At 45.9% G+C, this 21,394-nt stretch overlaps 1 protein-coding gene across 1 annotated transcript; it reads right to left on the bottom strand.

The window, feature by feature from the left end:
• Window positions 1-2,388: 2,388 nt before the first annotated feature.
• PFDN4 (prefoldin subunit 4) lies at window positions 2,389-14,710 on the bottom strand. The gene is made up of 4 exons (XM_060620688.3): window positions 14,460-14,710; window positions 6,977-7,084; window positions 5,997-6,137; window positions 2,389-2,788 (listed from the first exon to the last, which is right to left on the bottom strand). Exons 1-4 carry the CDS (start codon window positions 14,481-14,483, stop codon window positions 2,657-2,659), a joined length of 405 nt encoding a protein of 134 aa, XP_060476671.1. The 5' UTR covers window positions 14,484-14,710; the 3' UTR covers window positions 2,389-2,656.
• Between the last annotated feature and the right edge of the window lie 6,684 nt (window positions 14,711-21,394).

Here is a 21,394-nt window from a genome sequence, read left to right as displayed (position 1 = left end):
CTCCTGCTTCCTTCTCTTTAGAGACTCCCGTTGGCCTCCAGCTGTCAAAACTTAACTGTACCGGCATTCCCTTCCCTTCCCACCCTGTTGTGACTAGGGATCTTAAGACTTGGACAAGCCTGAGGGTGGTTGTGGAGACGGGAAGAAATGGACGGGTTTGAGAGGTATTTAAAACTTGGGAGTCAGTAGCACAAGCTCCTAGGATTCTCAGTACAAACAATCTACTACCTACTTCCTATCAAAAGCCTCGATAAGATGTAGCATACAGTGCACATGAGTTTGCAAACCGGCCGCCTCATGCTCAAATTTGTAAGTATTTTCTGTCCAGCTTGTGTTAGAAAAAAAAAAAAGTTGCACTCTAAAAAACCGTGATCAAGTGACTGTATGTAAAACTCAGGCGGGGCACCTGGGTGGCTCAGTCAGTTAAGTGGCTCTTTGTTTCAGCTCAGGTCATGATCAAGGTTCGTGAGATCAAGCCCCCCATCGGGCTCCCTGCTGACAGTGCAGAACCTGCTTGGGATCCTCTCTTTCACTCTCTCTCTCTCTGCCCCTTCCATGCCCACACTCTTGCTCTCAAAATAAACAAACTTAAAAAAAGAAAAAAATCAGGACTCCTGGCCAAAAAAGTTAGTGGTGACACATCCAGACCAAACTGCTGTGTGGCCACTACTGGCTAGAGCTGAGTGTTAGACGCTTTGTTTCAGATGCGGGGCAAGCTGTTTACGTCTGCACCTAGCCCTACTGACCAAAAAGAGGCTTCGGACACTTTAGAAATGAATTTAAAATGGGAATCAAATATTCCTGTTGTCCTGGAACTTCCCAGGTAAATAAAGAAAAACAAGGTATAGTTAGCAACAATATATATTGATCTCCCCTGACCCTCGTCCCCAATGTTAGAGGGTTTTCTTGTATAAGGCTTACTTGTTCCTGTGCTCACAAGATTTTTTAAGTCCTGGTCAGTTACATAATTCAGTTTCTGGCACATGAGTGAGGTAAGCCTTCATTGTTAAAATTTCTAAATGGCCCAGCTATAGCCACCCTCCTGTGCCGTGTCTCCGTGGGCCTTCCAGACGCATCCGTTCGCCACCCCTCTCCAGCTCTGAGAAAGATGGAACCCGACGAACTACCTCCCGATCCCGGTTGGGTTTGGCCAATGGTGGGCACCAGCTGGGTTTTGGAGCAAGAACGAGGCCGACCGCCTAGTCTCCTGGCTCTGTCACTGCAGGGAGGTCGCAGGCTGGCTGTGTCCCACTTCAGATGAAGGCAGCCTTTCCCCGAGTTCCAGAGTGAAAGGCGTGGCTGCTCCCTCCTCTGGCCTCTGACGGTACACAACCCTCCTGGTGGTTAAGCTCCACCCTGGGAATCTCGGCGAAAGTGTCCTCAAACTACACGGAGTGTGCTTATTAGCTCCTGCTATGGCCTGACTGACATATGTCTCTAGTCTTACCGCTCTAACTGAGCACTAACCACATGCATGCAAGAAAAAATATCCTTGTAAGAATCATTTTCTAGAATCTGAATTATCACCGTTTGGAAACATTTTGCACCAATTTAAAAGTCTGCCTTTGTGTCTTAAAGAATCTTAGAATGAACGTATTTTATCGTTAAGCCTGAATCGCGTCTAAATATTTAACCAACACCTGGCGTATCAACGTTTAGCCTTGAAGGTGAACAAGTGACAGCACCTCTGAAATTATGTATATCTAATCCTAGAAATAGCCTCATTTTTGTATTATGATCCTGCCCTTGGTATTTTGGTGTGTCAGTGCCCTCTGCTGGTAAGTTAATAAAATTTAGGTCTTCCAAATCCAAAACGTGTATCTTGGGGGCGGCGGGGGGACCAGTAAGGGATAAATGTACCGTTTAAGAAAAAAGCCTTATCTGTAACCACCTAGCTCCTGAACTTCCACACCATTGTCACTATAAGCCCAATTAATCACAATGCTCTATCACAAAGTCTAAAACTTATAATTAAAAAAAAAACAACCACGCTAAATAGTCCTTCCTCTTGGTACATTTCTCGGTTTCTGAAACACTCTTCTGGCGTTCTGTTCCACGTATGTGGCACAACATGCCCCAGCAGGTCTCAGCACCGTCCGGTTCTTTCACCAAGGTCTAGGACACCGACATATACATACCAGACACGTGAAATACGTTATGTCTAGATGTGACATGCACTACGTATATTTAAATGAAATATGTACATTCAGCAGAGGACAAAGTTTTGGTGGTGACGTCAGTAGTCGGACGTAGGGCGGGATCTTTCTGTAGTCTTCAGCCACCTCCAAATACAAACTGGAAGAGACGTATGTAAACAATATGACCCAACGGCTAAATTTTCTTACAAATAAAAATTGCACCAAATATTCTAAATAATATAGAAACATAAAAGGTTGCTCAACCAATTTTAATAACATGACATAAAGCCCCTACACTTGATAGAATCGTTATGCAAAATACATAGATGAATACTGTCTTCTTTTAAAAATATAAAATAAATAAGCAAGACATGTGAAAATAGGCAAGTTTCCATTAAATAAATGAAAATTTTAAAAAAAGAAAATTTTGCTTTCCATATCATTTGAAGAAGGGAAATTATCATTTTAAACAATATTCAAGTTTATTAAACAAATTAAAAAAAAGTATTATAAAATGTTTAACTGTCATCAGCTTCGAGGTTTATGTTGCTCCCGAATTTTGCATATAACTGAACTTTCAAATCTGCTAACACCCGCTGAATTGATTCCACTCTGGCTTCTAGGGCGTCAATTTCTTCTTGCAAATTTTTCTGGAAAAAATAAGTTGTTTAAATTAATTCTATTCAACGGATGGTTTCTGAGCGTCTGTAGACGAAATAATATAGGGGAAGATTTCTAGGTCAAAAACTTTCTAAACTTGGATAGGCAGCTAAGGGACACTGATAATTAAATCTAAACCAAAAGTCTGAATGCAGCTATTTTTAATTCATGATTTATATTTGCTTATTATAGAATACATCAAGCCTGTTTCCTCAGTTTTTGCTGATTTAAAAAACAAAATGGATAAAAGAAAATTAATTCCTAAATTGTCATATCCTAATAAAGGAAGAGCCTCTATTACAAACACTTCTGGTAAACAGTTTATCAAAGGCCTCGCTTCTGACCCAGCCTCTTCCAATGTCCCCCCAAAATAACTACGAAACGAGAAGAAATGACAGAAATTCACAGTACCACCAGTAATTTAGAATAACAACTTATAGTCAAAAGCTGGCAGAAATTTTCACTAACTGCAAGGCTCCTGGAGCTAGACTTTGAGAGACAGCAGTAGTGGGTGCCTCATTCATGAAACAGATCAGCGCTGCCCACATGACATGCATGGAATATGAGAAGTTCCTTCCTGTCCAGGATCAAAAAAAAGGATTTCTCCTTAAACATGACCAAGAAACTCTGTCAGTACTGGGCATTCTTCCCTTGTTCCCCTGCACTATTTCAAAAAAAAATTTTTTTTTTTTAACGTTTATTTATTTTTGAGACAGAGACAGAGCATGAACGGGGGAGGGTCAGAGAGAGGGAGACACAGAATCTGAAACAGGCTCCAGGCTCTGAGCTGTCAGCACAGAGCCCAACACGGGGCTCGAACTCACAGACCGCGAGATCATGACCTGAGCCGAAGTCAGACGCTTAACCGACCGAGCCACCCAGGCGCCCCTCCCCTGCACTATTTCAATGTTATTCTTTTAGAAATCTGGCCAATGAATCTCAAAGTATGGCCCCCGGATCACTTAGAAACTTGTTGGAAACAAATTCCGGGGCCGCACTCCTGGCCTCCTGACCGAGAGATTCTTGGGATTTCGGTGACTGAAACTGTCCACAAGCCCTCTGGGTGACCCCGATGCCTGCTACAAGTCTGAGAACCATGGCGGTAAGAAAGAGAAAGAAGATGTACAGCTATCAGAAAGGAGATAAAACTCCTCTACCCAGAAAACCTAGTTCATGAATGAAATTGTAACATGCAAGGAAATTATTTTAAAATCGCAGACCCTACCACATTATCGCACATTTCTTAAACCCCCCCCCCCCCTCGAAAGGCTCCCCTTTGCCTTGGGCCGGGGGAGCAGAAACCAGTCCCCGGGCCAGACCTAGCCAGACGCTCGTTGGGACAGCTTTACTGGAGGACCGCCATGGGCGTGCACGGACACTCCCTGCTCCCGTGGCAGCTCTGACAGGGCCCAGGTGGCCCACAAAGCCTCAGATACCTGCTGCCTGGCCCTGCACAGGATGTTGGCTGACCCCTGCTAAAATAAAGTCAATTCATTCAACTTGACTGACAGAGTTCTTCAAGATGTGGCCATGATTTCGGATGTTCCCAAATCTCCAGCAAATTAAACTCTTACTTGTATTTTTGTGCCGTGATCATTTTAGGACCATCCACACACACGACCACCCCGCATCCGTCTGGAACATCCCGTCCTCCTTTCCAGAGAATACCCACTTACTGTCGAGCTGCTTCACCCCTCCGCCAGGGACCCCCTCCTGGCCCTGATGCCCACGCCAGACCCGGTCCTCCAGCCGCCTCTCTCCCCACTCGGCCTCCCACTCGTTAGTAGTTTGACTTGTTGAACTTCCTCTTTCCATTTACACTACACACTCTGCGCAGGCAGGAACCAGGCGTGTTTCGTGGTTTCCCTGTCCTCCCTCCACCCCCCGCCCCCCAAAACCCCAAGCCCTGCTCCATGGCAGAACCCGATAGAGGGTAAGCAGCCCACAAATACTTCTGGGATGAATGCATGAATGAACGAATGACTGTATGAATGACCACATAAAGGGTCACTACCTGCGGGGAGAGGGAGGACAGTATGTTCAGAGCAGTGGACACAAACGATAAACTATCTTGAAATACATCCAGCAAGACTATTTCAGGGTGATTAACAAGGAACAGAATTATAAAATTTTACTACGAAAGAGAAGATTTAAACCCAAGAGGAGATACCAATGTTTCTGCGTGGAAGATTCTGGAGGAAAAGGGTTGGTTCTTCCCACAGGTTTATTAAATGTGGGTTTAATTCAGAGGAAGTTTTGCTTTCTATGACATTTGAAGAAGGGAGACTAACATTTTAAATAATATCTGGACTGATTAAGCAAACTTCAGAAGAATTAGGAAATGTTTGATTTCTATCAGCTTCTCATATGCACAATGTGATTGTTCTTCTCATAGACGGGTGGAGGGCATGTGAACCGGAAACTGATTTCATACCGTATCTCAAATGCCTTAAGTGTCAATAAATCCATACTCTGACCCAGTAATGACATGTGTCTGATCATTTCCTTAAAAGAATTTCCTAAATGTGAAAAAGCCTCAAGTGTAAGAATGCTCATTGTAACATGACTGTGGGAAGATACTGGAAACAAGTGGACAGTGTCCACCAGCATGATGTTAAACAGTCATCAAAAATGTTGTTTTCAACGCATGTGTGCTTGGCCCAGAGCAGGCCCCCGATGACTTTCTGCTGGACAAAGGAACGTTAAATAGAACCGGATTTAGAACTGGGCAAAATGTGAAGCAAACCTACCCAGAGAAAAGAGAAGGTGAGAACATGAAAGAACTATATGAAAATGTTAATTAAGGATGACTATCTCAGGGAAATGGGATTCCGGGTGATTGCTGCTGTCTCCCTTATCATATTCTACAGTTTCCACACAGTTAGGTTAGAGCACGGGTTCTGCAGTCAAAAGGCCACTCCCTCTGTGTCCCCCTGAATGAGTCCATGACCTTCCCCAGCCTCTACCCCTCAATTCTAAATTGGGATGCGTGGTCCCTATTTCTCAGACCCCTTGTTAGCACTGAACGCAATCACGCCTGCCAGGCTTTTGGAGCATGCCCGGGACGCTGGAAGAACCCCCGGAGCGTCACCTCGCAGCTGCCGTTCCCCGACACCTGGAATTAACGGGGTCCGTATAGCAACACACACCCTGACTTAAGAGCTAGACTCCCTCGCCCAGGGAGAGACTTCAACATACCTTCGCTTCTTCTAACATTTCCTGTGTTTCTTCTTGAGAATGGCTAATGAAAACATCACCAATTTGATAGGGTATCATTAAGCAATCATCATCCGCAAGCATGATGTCCTCACAGGCATCTTCTAAATTTTGGAGTTGTTTCTATACACACAAAAGGAAACAGCCATGAAAAGCGCACTCAAAATTCCCTGATAGAAGCTGAAACGGCCCATTTTAATTTGGGGACACCAGCTCCGGGAGAGATCCTCTCACAAAGGTATTCTTACACGAACCGAAGACTTTCTTACATTTTTAGATGGCGTTTCATAAGGAAGCAAGCGCTGAAAAGCGAACTCCCACACCGAGCTCTAGAGATTTCCAGAGTGGTGTTTCCAGAACACGCACCGGTGCTGGGCAGCAGGTACCCGTGGCCACTCAAAGTGTCTCCTACCCTAAGAATTTCCACTTTGGGAATTCTGCCTCCCTCGGCAGAGTAAAAACAAAACAAACCTGCACTTCGCAGCCTTGCCTGATAATAGGATGAAAGCAGATAATAACTTAAATTCCACCAATCAAATGCACCCGAACTGGACTTGCGCGCGGAGGGCCCCACAAGGAGAGGCTGGGCCCGGGCCTGTCGCGCAGGCGGGCAGGGACGGGGGTGGCAGCCCAGTGATCTGCCGGGCAGCTTCCCCTGGGGAGGGAGGCGGCTGGCTCTGGGATCACCGCAAACAACAGCGATTCCACCACCGGCCGCGTTCTCGGAGACGCCGTTCCCGGACCTGCTCCTGGAGCCCTGGCCCCGGCTCATACCCTCAACGATCTCTAAGTTCTCACACGCCCCTCAAGAGAGGTCTTTCTTGGTAAACTAACTAGAGTGGATTGCGTCATCTGCGACAAAGAGCCCAGAGAAATATAGTCACATACTACCGAGTTCAGTTTTAAAAGCTATAGTATAAAGACCTTTTCCTTTCCTTAAATAAGATACGTTTCTTCACTACCTTCTTTACTTCTATTTCCTCCTTCAGCTCTGTGATTCTACTTGTATTCCGTGCAAATTTGTTTATCTTTTGTTGATCTTCAAAAGTAACGTTGACGTCTTCTGCAGCCTGAAAAAAAAAAATGTTTAATTTTTTGCAGAATTAATTTTAAGGGAGAAGGTATAGGTTGGCTTTTTGTATTAACTCTGAAACAACTCAATAAACCATTTGCCCTCATACAGTCGAGAACCACAAGAGGTACAGAAAATCACAAACACAGGCGTTATACTTGTTTGCTCCACGAGCTCAAGATTTGTTCATACATCTGGGGCAACTGGTTGAGCGTCCGACTCTTGATTTTGGCTCAAGTCAAAAGCCCAGGGTTGTGGGATCGAGCCCCATGTTGGGCTCCATGCTAAACATGGAGCCTGCTTAAGATTCTCTCTCCTTCCCCTCTGCCCCTCTCGCACTCTCTCTCTCTGAAGAATAAAAAAAAAGATTTGTTCCTACATCTACGATCTCTTCTGACATCCTACAGAATAATACCTAAGCTACAAAAACACTTCATATATAAACAACAATTAGGAGTAAGTCCTAAATCAAGTCAGCCAACTTTGGCCTGGAGCACAATTTCTCGAGTTAGAACATTTGTCATCAAGATAAACCAGAGAGCAAAGATGATGTGGTAACGAACTCTGGCAAATGCCTCACAGCAGTTTCTTCTCTCAGACTTAAAACCTGCATAAGCTTACTGAGGCTATCAGAAATCTGACAGTCTCTATAATGTTTAGCACAAATGACATACTGGCAAGAAGGTTACTATGCATCTCAGTGGCTATATTCCACACAGAGGAAAAATTATGTTTGTTTTATTTTTTTAAGTGTTTATTTATTTTGAAAGCGAACAAGAGCAAGAGAGAGTGAGAGCGAGAGAGAGAGAGGGCGCGAGCATGTGTGCATGAGCAGGGGAGGGGCAGACAGAGAGGGAGAGAGAGAATCCCAAGCAGGTTCCACTGTCAGAGCAGAGCCAGATGTGAGGCTTGATCTCACAAACCACGTGATCATGACCCGATGAGAAATCAAGAGTCGGACACTTAAGTGACTGCCACCCAGGTGCCCCCAAATTATGTTTCTTTTAATGCAAAAGCTTTTACATACCTTAATTAAGAATGAGGGGCACCTGGGTGGCTCAGTCGGTTAAGTGTCCGACTCTTAAGATTTCAGCGCAGGTCATGATCCTACTGGTTTGTGAGTTCCAGCCCCACATCAGGCTCTGCACTGACAGTGCAGAGGCTGCCTGGGATTCTCTCTCTCCTCTCTCTGCCCCTCCCCTGCTTACACGCATGTGCACGCACGTGCACACACACACACACACACACACACACACACACACACACTATCTCTCTCAAAGTAAATAAACATTTAAAAAAATGTTTTAAAAAGGGGGCACCTGGGTGGCTCAGTCAGTTAAGCATCCAACTTCGGCTCAGGTCATGATCTCACAGTTGGTGAGTTTGAACCCTACATCGGGCTCTGTGCTGACAGCTCAGAGCCTGGAGCCTGCTTCAGATTCTGTATCTCCTCTCTCTCTGCCCCTCCACACTCACGCTCTGCCTGTCTCCCTCTCTCAGAAATAAACATTAAAAACATTTTTTTCTTAATTTTTAAAAGAGAATGAGGTGTAATGTACTATATATATAACATGATTAAAATCAAACGTTTAAAAATATTTAGTGATTAAATTTGAAAATTAGAGTACTTAGATGACAATCTATAAAATCATAAAAATAATAGCTAACATTTATTGAGCTCTCACCGTGTGCCAAGAACTTTCTGAAGTTTATCATCACTGTTAATCCTCCAATAAATCTTAACAAGTAGGACCATCAGGAAGTAGCACTATTTTACAGATGGAGAAAGTGTGGCACAGAGAGGGTAGGTAATTTTCCCAAAGTCACACGGCCAGTAAGTGGTGGAACTGGATTTCAACCCAAGTTGACTCTGGGTCCAGACAGGTCCTCGAGCTCTCAGAAATTAAAGGGTGAAAATGTGTGGGGGCACGTGATCATGCACAGTTGGAAGAGGCAGCAGGAAGTCCTTGACTTTCATCAGATTCCCAAAGGAGGACCATACATTAAAAAAAAAAAAAAAAAATTTAAATACCACACTCTCCTTAGAGTTTCCCCTCATTTATAAAATAGGAATAAGAGCACTGGATTACAAGGTAAATGAGGGGGGAGAGAGGAAGGAGAGAGAGGGAGAGCGTGGGCCTTTCAGCGAGGATTATTTTTGCTCTTTGGTGAGGATTCACAACAACCACACCTCATCCTTTTACCTGGTTTCTCATGACCGGTCACATAAGAGGTGTATGCTTTTTTTGTTGTTTTTAATGTTCATTTATTAATTTTGAGAGAGAGAGAGAGACAGAGACAGAGACAGAGAGAGTGCAAGCATGCAGAGGAGGCAGAGAAAGAGAGAATCCCCAGCAGGCTCCGTGCTATCAGTGCAGAGCCCAAGGTAGGGCTGCGTCCCACAAGCTGTGAGATCACGACCTGAGATGAAACGAAGAGTCAGACGCCATCGACTGGGCCACCCGGTGCCCCAAGAGGTGCGCACTTTGATTTCTCCAGAGGTAGAAAGTCAACCTGTTGTGTCAGGCAAGACTGGAGCTCAGTGGACAGAATGTCAAGGAAGAAGCCTAGAACTCAGCCCTTCCCCGTCCCGGGCTCTAACCACACCACAGTTTCACGTGCATCAGGCTCAGCGTCAGAGACCCAGAGGACATCTTGAACAAATCCTCTCCGTCACAATACATATAACTTTGAATATTCAACTTTGTGCATGATTTTTATCAATATGGAAATTGGGAAACGCGGGGCTACACTACAGAAGCAAAGTCCATATTCAGATATCTTGGCATTCAAGTTATTTTGCCTACATGAGAACTACCAATTCCCAAAGCAAACAGGGCGTGGAGAATTCTAGAGAGTTCCTGCCTGCCTGCGGAGTTGAAACACTGAGCCCCTGAAAACGTGAATATGTATTTATAGACACATTTGTCATCCTGAGGCTTTCACGGGGTAATTCCCGCGAAAGCAACTACCACAGGGCTGGCCTGACACACAACGGAGGCTAATATATTGTTTCTGAATTTAAATGTAAATCATGCTTGATCAGACTCACATACATACAGTTTCTGAAAAGTTGTGGAGGAATTTGGCTGTTTTTCCAAAGCAGGCGTTTCCTATTGTGGTCTCACCACACAGTAGCCCCCAGAATGTACTCGGGGCCTAGAGTCCATTTCCTTAACGGTGGTTTTTTTCACCGGCGATAAGGGCTACAGGTGGTGAGTGAGGCAGCGTGAGGTCGGTGTGTAAACTGTAAGCCACCCAGTGGAGTTCTGTTTACAGCAAAAAGTGAGAAGTCAGCACCTTCCATGACTAATAGCAATGGCTTCTGTTTTCATCTCACTGTTCTAGAACACTCCTACACTGCTTGAAGCTTCATTGTGGCGGGGGGGGGGGGGGGGGGGGGGCGAATTCTTCACTGGAGATCCCCAGACACCAGGAAGTCCATTTACCCCCTGAAATTGTATGCAGCGTGGCACATACTGGATGCACATTCCTCTGGGACTTGGCAGCTTTCCTCAGATCCTCAAAGGGATTCACACCCCCCAAGGCTGGGGACTTCTGCTTTAAGAGAAGCCAGATGTACTCACTGCTGCTCCCAAAGCCACGAGAACCCAAAGAGGAAGGAGTTATGTTTCATTTGAGGCGGCGCAGAGTGGTGGTAACAATGGATTTAAATCCACAGAGATAGTAACAATGGATTCAAATCCAAGCAAGCGGGAACTTGGACAAATGAGTCAATCTTTTGTAGCCATCTCAGGGTTGTTATCTATAAAATGGGGAAGCTGGTTCCTACCTCGCGTGAGTGATAAAATTAGCAACTAGCACAGGGCCCGTGGACAGAATCGCCTTTCAATAAATGACAGTCAAGTGCTCTGTTTCCTGAATAATGCTTACCAAAAAATCATTACAGAGGAAAAAGACCCAAGGATCTAGAAGAAAATCCTGCTACTCCAGGGAGAAATAGGACTCCTCGAGATGAAAAGTGGAAATTAAAATTCCCTAGGCCCTCTTCTTGAGACCCAGCATCTTGTGGGATTATGTGAGGCAAGTGAACCACACTCAGTCTCGCCCCACACCGAGTTTGGCTATTACCAGCAGAATGTGCCCTGACAGGTGAGTCCATCGGTATTCGAAAAACCTAGAAGGCAATTCTGGCCGGTTTCAGTCTGCCTTTATTTTTGTTTTGTAAAGGTGTCTACCAAGTCCCCAAGACAGTTTCGCTTCCTATTTTTATTCACTTTTCATGCTTACAGTCATCTATCTAACAGCTATGTGGTAAATGTTTCCTACATGCCGGGCATAGTGAAGACAGCCACCATAGTCCCACCCTCCTGAACACCTGCAAGCTTACATTCTCGCGAAGGAGGTGGGCAAAAAGCAAGGTGAACAAGATAATGCTAGATGATAATGACACATGTGATGGGGAAAGTAAACCAGTTCAGGGGTTGGAAGTGTTGGGGGCTTAGGAGTGAAGGGGGCTTCTTTAGGTAGGGAGGTCAAAGATGGCCTCTCCAGGGAGGGGCCATCTGTACTCAGGATCAGAGACAGAAATCGAACACACTCTGTTCCCAGCTGATGGCCAGGAAGATTGAATCACCTCACCTAAACATTTTCACCAGAAAAGCCATGGTTGGGATGTAAACGTAAATGTCAAGCACTCCAAATTGTGAGTTTTTATTAAGTTCAAAGGACAGTCCCTATGATATTTCACACTCACTCACCGGCAGGCCTGTTTGATCCCAGGGTGGGCAGAGGGCCACACTGCACGCGCAGGTCACCGACCAGAGTGCTCCCAGCACTGGAAAACACCTGCAGAAGGCTGCTGCATCTATCAGGCCAGTCTTACTAAGACAAAGAAAGTCCTTCACGTTCTGGCCACCCCTCCACCCCTGGATATGTTCATTTACCATCTTGGCTCGACCTCCCCCAATTCTCTATTGTTCTAGCCACTCTTTCTTTCTTTCTTTCTTTCTTTCTTTCTTTCTTTCTTTCTTTCTTTCTTTCTTTCTTTTTTCAAGTGTATTTATTTTTGAGAGGGAGGAGGGAGAAGCAGAGACAGAGAGAGGGAGAGAATCCCAAGCAGGCTCCGCACTGTCAGTGCAGAACCCAACGCGGGACTGGAACCCACGAACCGTGAGGTCGTGACCTGAGCCGAAATCGAGAGTTCAGACACTGAACCAACTGAGCCTCCCAGGCCTCCCTCTCTCTAAACACACCCAGGGTCTCTGCAAGTGATGCTCTCCCTCCACAACGCCTCATCCCTTTCCAACTTTCCCTTCCCCTCCTATGTCATCGCCTAGACAGCACTTTCTCACGAAAGCCTTCTCTGCTCACAAAACAGACTCCCTCCAGCCCTCATGTCACAAGTCCTTTCTCTCATGGGTCTTAGCAGAGTTGGAAATTTTAGTTTTCCGGAGGACTACTGAGTAACGCCTGCCCCTCCCCCAGAACAGAAGTTCTACAAGGGCTATGAGGATAAGGGGATAAAAACATCACTGCTGCTATCGCTGCTTATCACCTCCAACTGAAACTGTGACACATTACATGCTCAGAAAGTTTGCTGAATGCATGAAAATGTGTTGGTAATCAAAAATTTTGCCGAGTCCGAGGTTGAGATCATTTTTCTACGTTTACTTCATCTCCCCGCGCTTCAGTTACCACTTCTGTCAAGTGGGGGAGGGGAGAGCCTACAACCAGTATCTCCTATGGAATTAAAGATCATACCTCACAAAGCGCCCAATTTACTTATTTTTTTAACGTTTATTTACGAACGAGAGACAGAGTGTGAATGGGGGAGGGCCAGAAGAGAGGGAGACACAGAGTCCAAAGCAGGCTCCAGGCTCCGAGCTGCCAGCACAGAGCCCGTCGGGGGACTCGAACCCATGAACCTGAGCAGAAGTCAGACGCTTAACCAACTGAACCATCCAGGTGCCCCGACAAAGCGCCCAACTTAAATACAAAACAGAGGTGGCGTAAATCTTCCAAAGTTTCAGACTCCCCAGAGTCACCATGACCCTGAACCCTACTCTGGTAGTACTCAATAAGAATTTGTGGACGGCAGGCCAATAGAGTGCACAACTCATCCTGGTGTGCCTGGGGCGGTCCTGGTTTTAGCACCCCACAATAGAAGGAATTGGCTCAGACTATGCATATTGCTGAGTAGGAGAGCGAAGGAATTTGAAGTTGAATGACGCCAGCAAATCCCTTTAGCCGGGGGACACTCATCAGACACCACAGAGGTTAAAAACGCTCTAGAATCACAATGGTTGTGCTCATTTAAATCCTACTTTTGCCTGTATACTTCAGTTGCCTCATCTGTAAAATAAGGAGCAAAGCAGTCTCTCTCTAAAAAGCGTGTAAGGTTAAAATAACGTATACAACTCGCTTAGAGCTGTGCCTAGCACACAATAAAAAGTAAAGCCTCAGTAACGATCAGATGTTATTATGTCCTTGCCCTTCCCCGTTTTATTTGTCTTCTATCTAGATACTTTCAAGCATCTGGGTAGACTCGGTGAGTTACAAGCTGTGAACAGGAATTCAGCGTGCTTAGTAGAATAAAAGGTGGGCTTTGGGAAAAACAGAATAAAGACTGGGTTTGCACTCCAGCTCTGCTTATTAGCTGAGTCATTTTGAGGCCACTAACCTCTGTTACGTTTCTCCATCTGTAAAATGGGAGGAAACGGTCTTTGCTAAGTTGCTGGGAGGACCGGAGATAATAAACAGACGGCTTCTGGGCCCTGGCCTATCGTCTATCCTCCATATATACAGTTTTAGTCTGGAAGCACAGAGACACGGAGTGTGGATGCGGGCGGCTCAGGGCTACACACAAGAGCTCTGGGGTCAAATTGCCTGGGGATGCAGGGTCCTGATCCGCTCCTTACAGCTGCGTGACCTTGGGCAGGTGACTACCTCTCTGGGCCTCGGCTTCCTTCCGCGCAAAGGACGGTACCAGCAGCACCCACGCTTGTGGGCTTGCGAGGGTTAAATGTGACAACCCAGGTAAAATGCCCAGCGGTGACGGCCAACCGCAGTCAATGGGACCTCCGGCTTCTCACCCCCGCAAGGACAAGGCGTGGGCCGCCGGGTCCACAGGCTCTCCACGGCCGTCCCCAGCACCGCGAGAGGCGACCCAGAGCTCCCCGAGGGTCCCGGCCCGGCTGCCCCGCCTCGGCCGGCCGGGGGGCCCGGGAAGACGCCCAGGGCGCCGGGCGCGGGGAGGCCTCGCCGCGGGGCCGCTCTCAGGGCCGGTGGGCTCGGCCTCGGGCCCCACGCCGGGCCTCAGAGCTGCACACCCCAGGCAGCCCGCGCCCGGCCCCCGAAGGCCGACCTCCGCCGCCCGCCCGAGCATCCCGCACCCCGAGCGCCCCACTCACCGCCTTCTTCATGGTCGCCGCCATCTTGGGACTGGACTACGACGCGCGGTGGGGAGGGCCGCAAGGGCGCGCCTCGGCCCGGGGCCGCTTCCAGCTCCCTGTCGGCCCAGAGCGCCCCCAAAATACAACACTGCCTCCACATTCCCTCCTACCGCATCACCGACCCGTGATTCCTAACGTCTGGGACTCAGGGAGGTAATGTATCCTGGAAGGACTTGGTACATGCCAATTAAAGGCACAGGCAACGCCCTGTGGGCCGACAGAAACTAGGGGGGTGTGGCGAACGGCCCCAGCGTTCCGCGGCGGGCGGCAGGGGGCGCCCCGCGCAGCGGGGCGGGGCCGGACGGGGCTGGGGGTGGAGCCGGGGCGGGGCCACGAGTGGATCAAAGGGGAGTTCTCTCATCAATCCCACAAACCTTGTTAAGAAACCGGCATGCGTTAAACAGAGCTAAGAACGAATGACCTTGGTCTAGAATGTGAGACGTTCGTGCCCTGGTGTAAAGGAGGAGATACCATTAATTTATTAAACACTTACTGCGCAATTACTGTGTACCCTGACGCTTGTGCCTCCAAATGTTTTTCTTTTTCTGTGTGTGTGAGGATTCCTTTACACTTCTAAAAATTATTGAAGACCCCAAAGATTTTCTGTGTATGTAGGTTATTTTCATCGATATTCACCATATTTGAAATTAAAACGGAATTTTAAAACATTTATTAATTCACTTAATAAAGAAACCCATTCTATATTAATATAAGTAACATTTTAAGTTATACAAAATCACTGGAAACTGGCATGGGCTTCTGAAAACAAGTGAGAGAAAAAAGGATGTAAGCTTGCTTGGTCAGCAGCCGATAGTGTTTTCTACCTGGGGCTCTGGGTGGTGGGGTGTTCCCCAAGCCAGAGTCTCATGGCTTGGGAGGGTGTCATTTGATCTGGGCAACCGCTTGGACAGTGGCTGACCCCTGGCAACCATGGTACTGGCTCTGTCCGGCTCAGAAGCCCTCCGCCTCACTCTGCATTTCACGGTCTCCATTCCCCTTCTCTCCCAGCCCTGGCATCCTTCAAGCAGATCTCTTTCCCAGCAGGAGAACCAGTTCTGTAAATGTAAATGGGGACTTTCAAGTCTTCTGCTAAGCCTCCTCTCCTTTCCTTAAATTTGAGCATTTCCAACCTCTGCTTCTGGTTCTTTCTCTAGCAGGGGACTGTCCCCACCTGTTTGGACCAGCAAAAGAAAGAAGCTTGTGGTGCAAATGGAAACAATTGCAGGTCAGGAAGGAAAATCACCAGTCACCACTTGAAAATACTATCCCCACTAAGGGTGACTGAACATATTCCCTTACACTAAGATGAAGACTGTCATCCACTGACAGGATCCATGTTTTTATTTTTTGGTTTGGGTTTTTTTGACCCACGCAGTATTCTCATTTAATTGAACCGACATATGAAACTTACGAAATTGCACTCAACAGTATCAGATTTTTTTATTTTGCTTGAGCTTGTAAAATCAGTGTCCCTGTGACCTTGAATCTACATTCCTGCAAAGCAGCCAGCTGCTGCTGGTGATAATCAGGTAAGGCCTGTTTAGCTAACAGGCCCTCTCCAGGGCCCTGGCAGATCCCCACCTGCCCCATCCTTGTGCCTAACTGTCAGACCCTCCAGGTATATGTACTTGTCACTGGTCAGGCTTCTGTTCTAGCAGATCTAAATGAGAATGTTTGCGTGTGCATCTGTTTGTTCGAAATCTGTATCGTTGCAGATGCTATTGCAAAAAGGAAGATGAATTACACAAGGTGCTTCACATCAAGAAGCTTACAGTTGGCACACATGTATCCCCACAAATTATAGCATGGGAGCTGCAGCCCTGGGACCAGTGCCTGAGGGGTCCTGGGGAGGAAGAGCTTAGCTGGAGTAGCCAATGAAAACCCTGGAATTGGTGGCAGGCTGAATGGATCAAGAAGGGCAGGTGCTGAAAAACATAGACAAAATTCCTTATCCTCATACAGCTTACATTCTAGTGATCAGAGACAGACCATATTCAAAATACAGAAATGAATTATATAGTATGTCAGAGATGAATGTTATTACTATGTGTTATTAATAGCTATAAGAAAGGACACTTGGGGCACCTGGGTGGCTCAGTCCATTAAGCATCTGACTCCGGCTCGGGTCATGATCTCATTGTTTGTGGGTTCGAGCCCCGCATTGGGCTCTGTGCTGACAGCTCTGAGCCTGGAGACTGCTTTGTGTTCTGTGTCTTCCTCGCTCTCTGCCTCCACCCCCCCCTCCACCCGCTCAAGCTCTCTCTCTCTCAAAAATAAATAAACATTTAAAAAAAAAAAAAAAAAGACAGAACACTTAAAATAATAATAAAAGACTGTATAACTACCAGGATGAAAACTTCAGGAGAAAGATACAAGAAATGGTAAGTATGTTGGCTGGAAAATTGAAGGGGAAACCCCTCCACCTACCCATCTATTTGAGTTGACATGTAACCTACAAAATTGTCCAGACATGTCCCCAGTTTAAGATTCTGTCACAAAGCAATAATGGATTCATGTCATAGCAGAACGTGCATGAATGCCTTCCAGAACCCGCTCCATCCGCGCCAAGCTCCTGGTTCTGGGACTTAAAAAGGAAATCTTGGTGGGATTACCTGTTCACGCGGGCCTTGAGGAGTAAGGGGCAACAAGGAGCCAACCCTATTATCACGTGGTAATTTGTTCCAGGCCTGCAGGGGGCGCCCGAGGGTCGTGGTAGTGGAGCCATTCAAGGCAACCTTTGTAATGTTTTGCCAAAATACAGAACTATTATTTTCTTTATTTTTTAAGATAGTCTATTTTTTAAATTTAGAAAAAATATATTTTAAAAGGGCATTTAAAAATCTTTGACTTGGGGCGCCTGGGTGGCTCAGTCAGTTAACTCTCCGACTTAGGCTCAGGTCATGATCTCACAGTTTGTGAGGTTGAGCCCCAACAGCTCAGCTCAGAAACTGCTTCAGATTCTGTGTCTCCCTCTCTCTGCCCCTCCTCTGCTTGTGTTCTCTCTCTCTCTCTCTCTCTGTCTGTCTCTCAAAAATAAATAAATAAACATTTTAAAAAAATAATAAATGGGAAGTCTCACATTGTCAAAACCTTCACTCAAAATCTTCACGTATGTATACCAGGCAGATGGAAGGCATAAGCCACCCACTCGCTTGTGACCATCAGCAAACCTCCCCATATGCACATATTATGGAATGTTCTTAAGCCCAAATTTTCCTCCTAAATGAAATTTTTAATAAAGTCCCTAAGTTTACTGAAGTCAAAATGCAAATTAGGAACTCTAGCTCTTACTGAAAATTTCATCGCCAAGCTGTCTGGTTAGTATTTTCCCTTCTCGCCTCCTTCCTATGCTTGTCCATGATCATCAGAACTTCTTCAGGACTCTTGACCTCGGGTGGTGCCTTTAAACCTAACTCAACATTTAATCCATTCTCTAGAGACTTCCTTGTTTCTCATCAACCTGGTCCATCTTTAAATTCTCCACTTGCTACACAATTTGGTGCTTAAAAAAAATGTTTATTTTTGAGAGAGAGAGCAACAGAGCACATGCAGGGGAGGGGCAGAGAGAGAAGGAGACACAGAATCCAAAGCAGGCTCCAGGCTCCGAGCTGTCAGCACAGAGCCCGACGCGGGGCTCAAACTCACGAACCGTGAGATCATGACCTGAGCCGAAGTCGGGTGCTTTCACAACTGAGCCACCCAGGCGCCTCAATTTGGTGCTTTTCTAAGCTACCACTGCATATGCCTTACCCTTTCTCTCTCTCTGCTACTTCTTTTGAATATTCTTACTATGATGGGTAACATAAACTAGTGTGAATTTGTATATGGCTCAACAATTTTGTAAATGATTTCCCACCACCCTCGATGAAATTCTTCTCTGTCTTCCCATTGCACTTAAGGTATAATTTAGATTTATTACCAAGGCCTAGCCTCTCTCTCCGACATTATTTTTTATACCATCTTTCCCCTCAATATTCTCCATCTTCTTGCTTGGGTCTCCTTTTGGGAATGATACCTGCTCCCTTCTACCTCAGGGCCTTTTCACCTGCTTGTCTTGCTACTCAAGAGGCTCTTCTGTTTTTCACCTGGCTGAATTCTGCCCACCCTCAACACTCAGCCTCTGTGTCGCTCCATCAAGAAATCTTTCACAAACACATCCACCACCCAGAAAGAGCAACATCCCCCTTGCAAACACTGTTACAAGCCTCTCTGGCACATTTCCTTTTGAAATATGTCTCCCCTGGTTTACTTGCAGCACCCAGTAGTATGTAATTCAGTAGTATGTAATTAATTAGGGTTAGGGTTAAGCCCCTAAGTAATGGGATTAATACAGTAGTATGCAAAACAATATAGCCGTTGATGAATTCATTCAGCAATACGGTACAAGAGTCCATGGCTTATCTCCACTTGCTTTTTGTGTGTGTGCGCGCTGGATATGGTACCAGGTGCCTCGCCCAAATAGCGATCACGTGATCATGCGGCTCCGTTGTCTGCGCAATCCTTCCCTTCTTCACCAGGTGGCGCTGTGACTCCAGGACATTTTATTTCTGACATTTTTATTTCTGCAACTACTTAGGAACTGTCCGCGTTCTCGGCTACACTCTGCCAAGCAGGAATACACAAAATCAAGGAAACCTCTCTTTGAGACAAAATGTACTCATCTCTCACTGGTTTGAATTCTTACCTTAATTTTTACCTGGCAAAAAACAAAGCATTTTCCAGAACCCTCAAATGTATGCATTGGGTTTAGGCCTTTATGAGATAGACCATTAACTAGCCTGTTTATTTCAAGGGTACATGCCTGTGGCAATTTTCATATTAAGAAAGGAGTCAGTCATTGGGGCACCTGGGTGGCTCAGTCGGTTGAGCATCCGACTTCCGCTGGGGTCATGATCTCAGTTCGTGAGTTCAAGCCCTGCGTCGGGCTCTGTGCTGACAGCTCAGATCCTGGAGCCTGCTTTGGATTCTGTGTCTCCCTCTCTCTCCGCCCCTCCCCCGCTCATGCTCTGTCTCTCTCTGTCAAAAATAAATAAACATTAAAAAAAATTTTTTTTAAAAAGAAACGAGTCAGAACTTGTTATAAGTACCAGTCACTACATATCTTCAAATTAAAATATACATTTGAATTATTCAACAAGAACCTCGTATTGAGCCAGGTAGCCTCTTCGCATAGATGCTATTCATAAAAAGGATCTGTTTTGTGCTGGAGTGGGCACCTGTTGTCTTTTGAATACTTTTCTCCATATTTAACATTTCCAGGTGATGAGTGTCGCCCCTCCATTCTGGAAGTCGGGACTCAATTTCCTAGCATCCTTGAAGCTCGGATGCAGGCCTGTGATCAGAGTCCAGCCAATCAGATTCACCAGTGACAGGCAGTGACCAATGAGGGGAGAGCAATGGAGGCAGGTGCCAGGTGCCCAGGAGATTCCACTCCAGACAGCCAGAGCAGCCTGGCAAGGTCATCTCAATGGCATCCCTGGCTCTTCTGCGTCCACTGTGGATCCCTGGCCACCTCACAAAGGGTCTGTCCACATTTCAACGTCCTTTTTCAAATTCTTGTGCTGTATCTATCTATAGGGAGTTCTGTTGTTTGACACAAAGAACCCCGAAGAGATGTGACTTTTAAAAGAAAGTTACTCTTTAGCCATGGTAAATTCAGCTGAGATGATCAGGAGATGGAAAGAAAAATGTTGCAGGATCCCTGTGCTCAGCACAGACAGCTGTGCAGGTGAAACTACTTGAAGAAAAAAAATCCACTTGCTACATGGCCACAGCACACGCAATGCCAACATAAGGACGCTGAGCTGATTTTCAATGCTTTTTATTTTGTAAAGCACATTTAATGAAGAGCCATCAGCTGAAGCCAGCACCAGAACCATCACAAACCACAGCCACAGAATGCTAGTCACCTGGGAGGGCCCCACATGGAAACGGAAACTGATGGAGGAAGAGAGAAGGGACGCTGGTGAGAAGTGGCCACCGCCTGGGGCTGGGAGAGCCTCAGAGGCATCAGGCTGAGTCTTGGCAAGAAACCTGACTCCGTTTTGCTGATGAGCAAAGGACAAGATCGAAGACGTCATGGGAATCAGTGTTGTCAACTCCTAACGCTTCTGGGGTCTCTCCTTGAGCAAAATACTTGGCGGGCACTGAGGCCAAAGAGGGGGAATAAAAAGCAGCCTCTGCCCCACGCTCATTCACTGCCACCAGGAGAGCAGTGTAGACAGCAGTTAAATAAAATGAAACACCATTTTTATTGTTTAGGAATAATTCTACTTTTGGCCACCTATTCTGAGAACATAGGTCTAAAAGCAGAAACAGACTATTCCAAGAGTGCGTAGGAAAGCGGTGCTTATAAAAATGAAGCATTTCAACTACTCTTAAGGGTTTGGCAAAAGAGACCAGTTTAAGTGGCCCAGAGGATACTCACCGCAATATGCACGTGTCACAACGCCCATCCTGAAAAGTAACAGCAGAGGGAAACGTGGAAAAACAGGTCAGATGCAAAATTACAATTCCAATTTTGTTTTTAAAAATCATTTCTATATGAGACAGACACTTAGAAACGTATAGGAATGAAATATGTAAAAATGTCAATATGTAACAGTGATTTTATATAGGAGGTATCAGGAGTTAAATAGAACTTTTTGCTTCCATCTTTATACTTTTCTGTATTTTCTAAATTTTAAAAAGTGAATATGGATTCATGTTTAGTCAGGTAGAAATTAGTATTAAGCCAACCAATACGTAGTAATTCAAGATGTAGTGAAACCTGATGCAAGCTATAAGGTGAACACATTGTGATTCTAACTAGAACCACAGACAGAATATATAGAAAGAAATACACAACTCTTCTTAGCAGCTGTCTCTGGGTGGTGACATAAAATCCAATGTTT

This window comes from Panthera onca, chromosome A3, assembly GCF_046562875.1.
Source record: "Panthera onca isolate mPanOnc1 chromosome A3, mPanOnc1 haplotype 2, whole genome shotgun sequence".
In the NCBI taxonomy this organism is placed as follows: Eukaryota; Metazoa; Chordata; class Mammalia; order Carnivora; family Felidae; genus Panthera; species Panthera onca.
The sequence above is the reverse complement of the archived record's forward strand: the minus strand, read 5'-3'. Positions and strand labels throughout refer to the sequence as shown.

Bases quoted from the DNA above. Each gene is read 5' to 3' on its own strand.
- PFDN4 (XM_060620688.3), bottom strand. From the start codon at position 14,483: ATGGCGGCGACCATGAAGAAGGCG. The intron at 7,085-14,459 runs GTGAGTGGGGCG...TTTTTTTTTCAG, and splicing joins CGGCGACCATGAAGAAGGCG to GCTGCAGAAGACGTCAACGT. The intron at 2,789-5,996 runs GTATGTTGAAGT...TATTTTTTCCAG, and splicing joins AAATGTTAGAAGAAGCGAAG to AAAAATTTGCAAGAAGAAAT.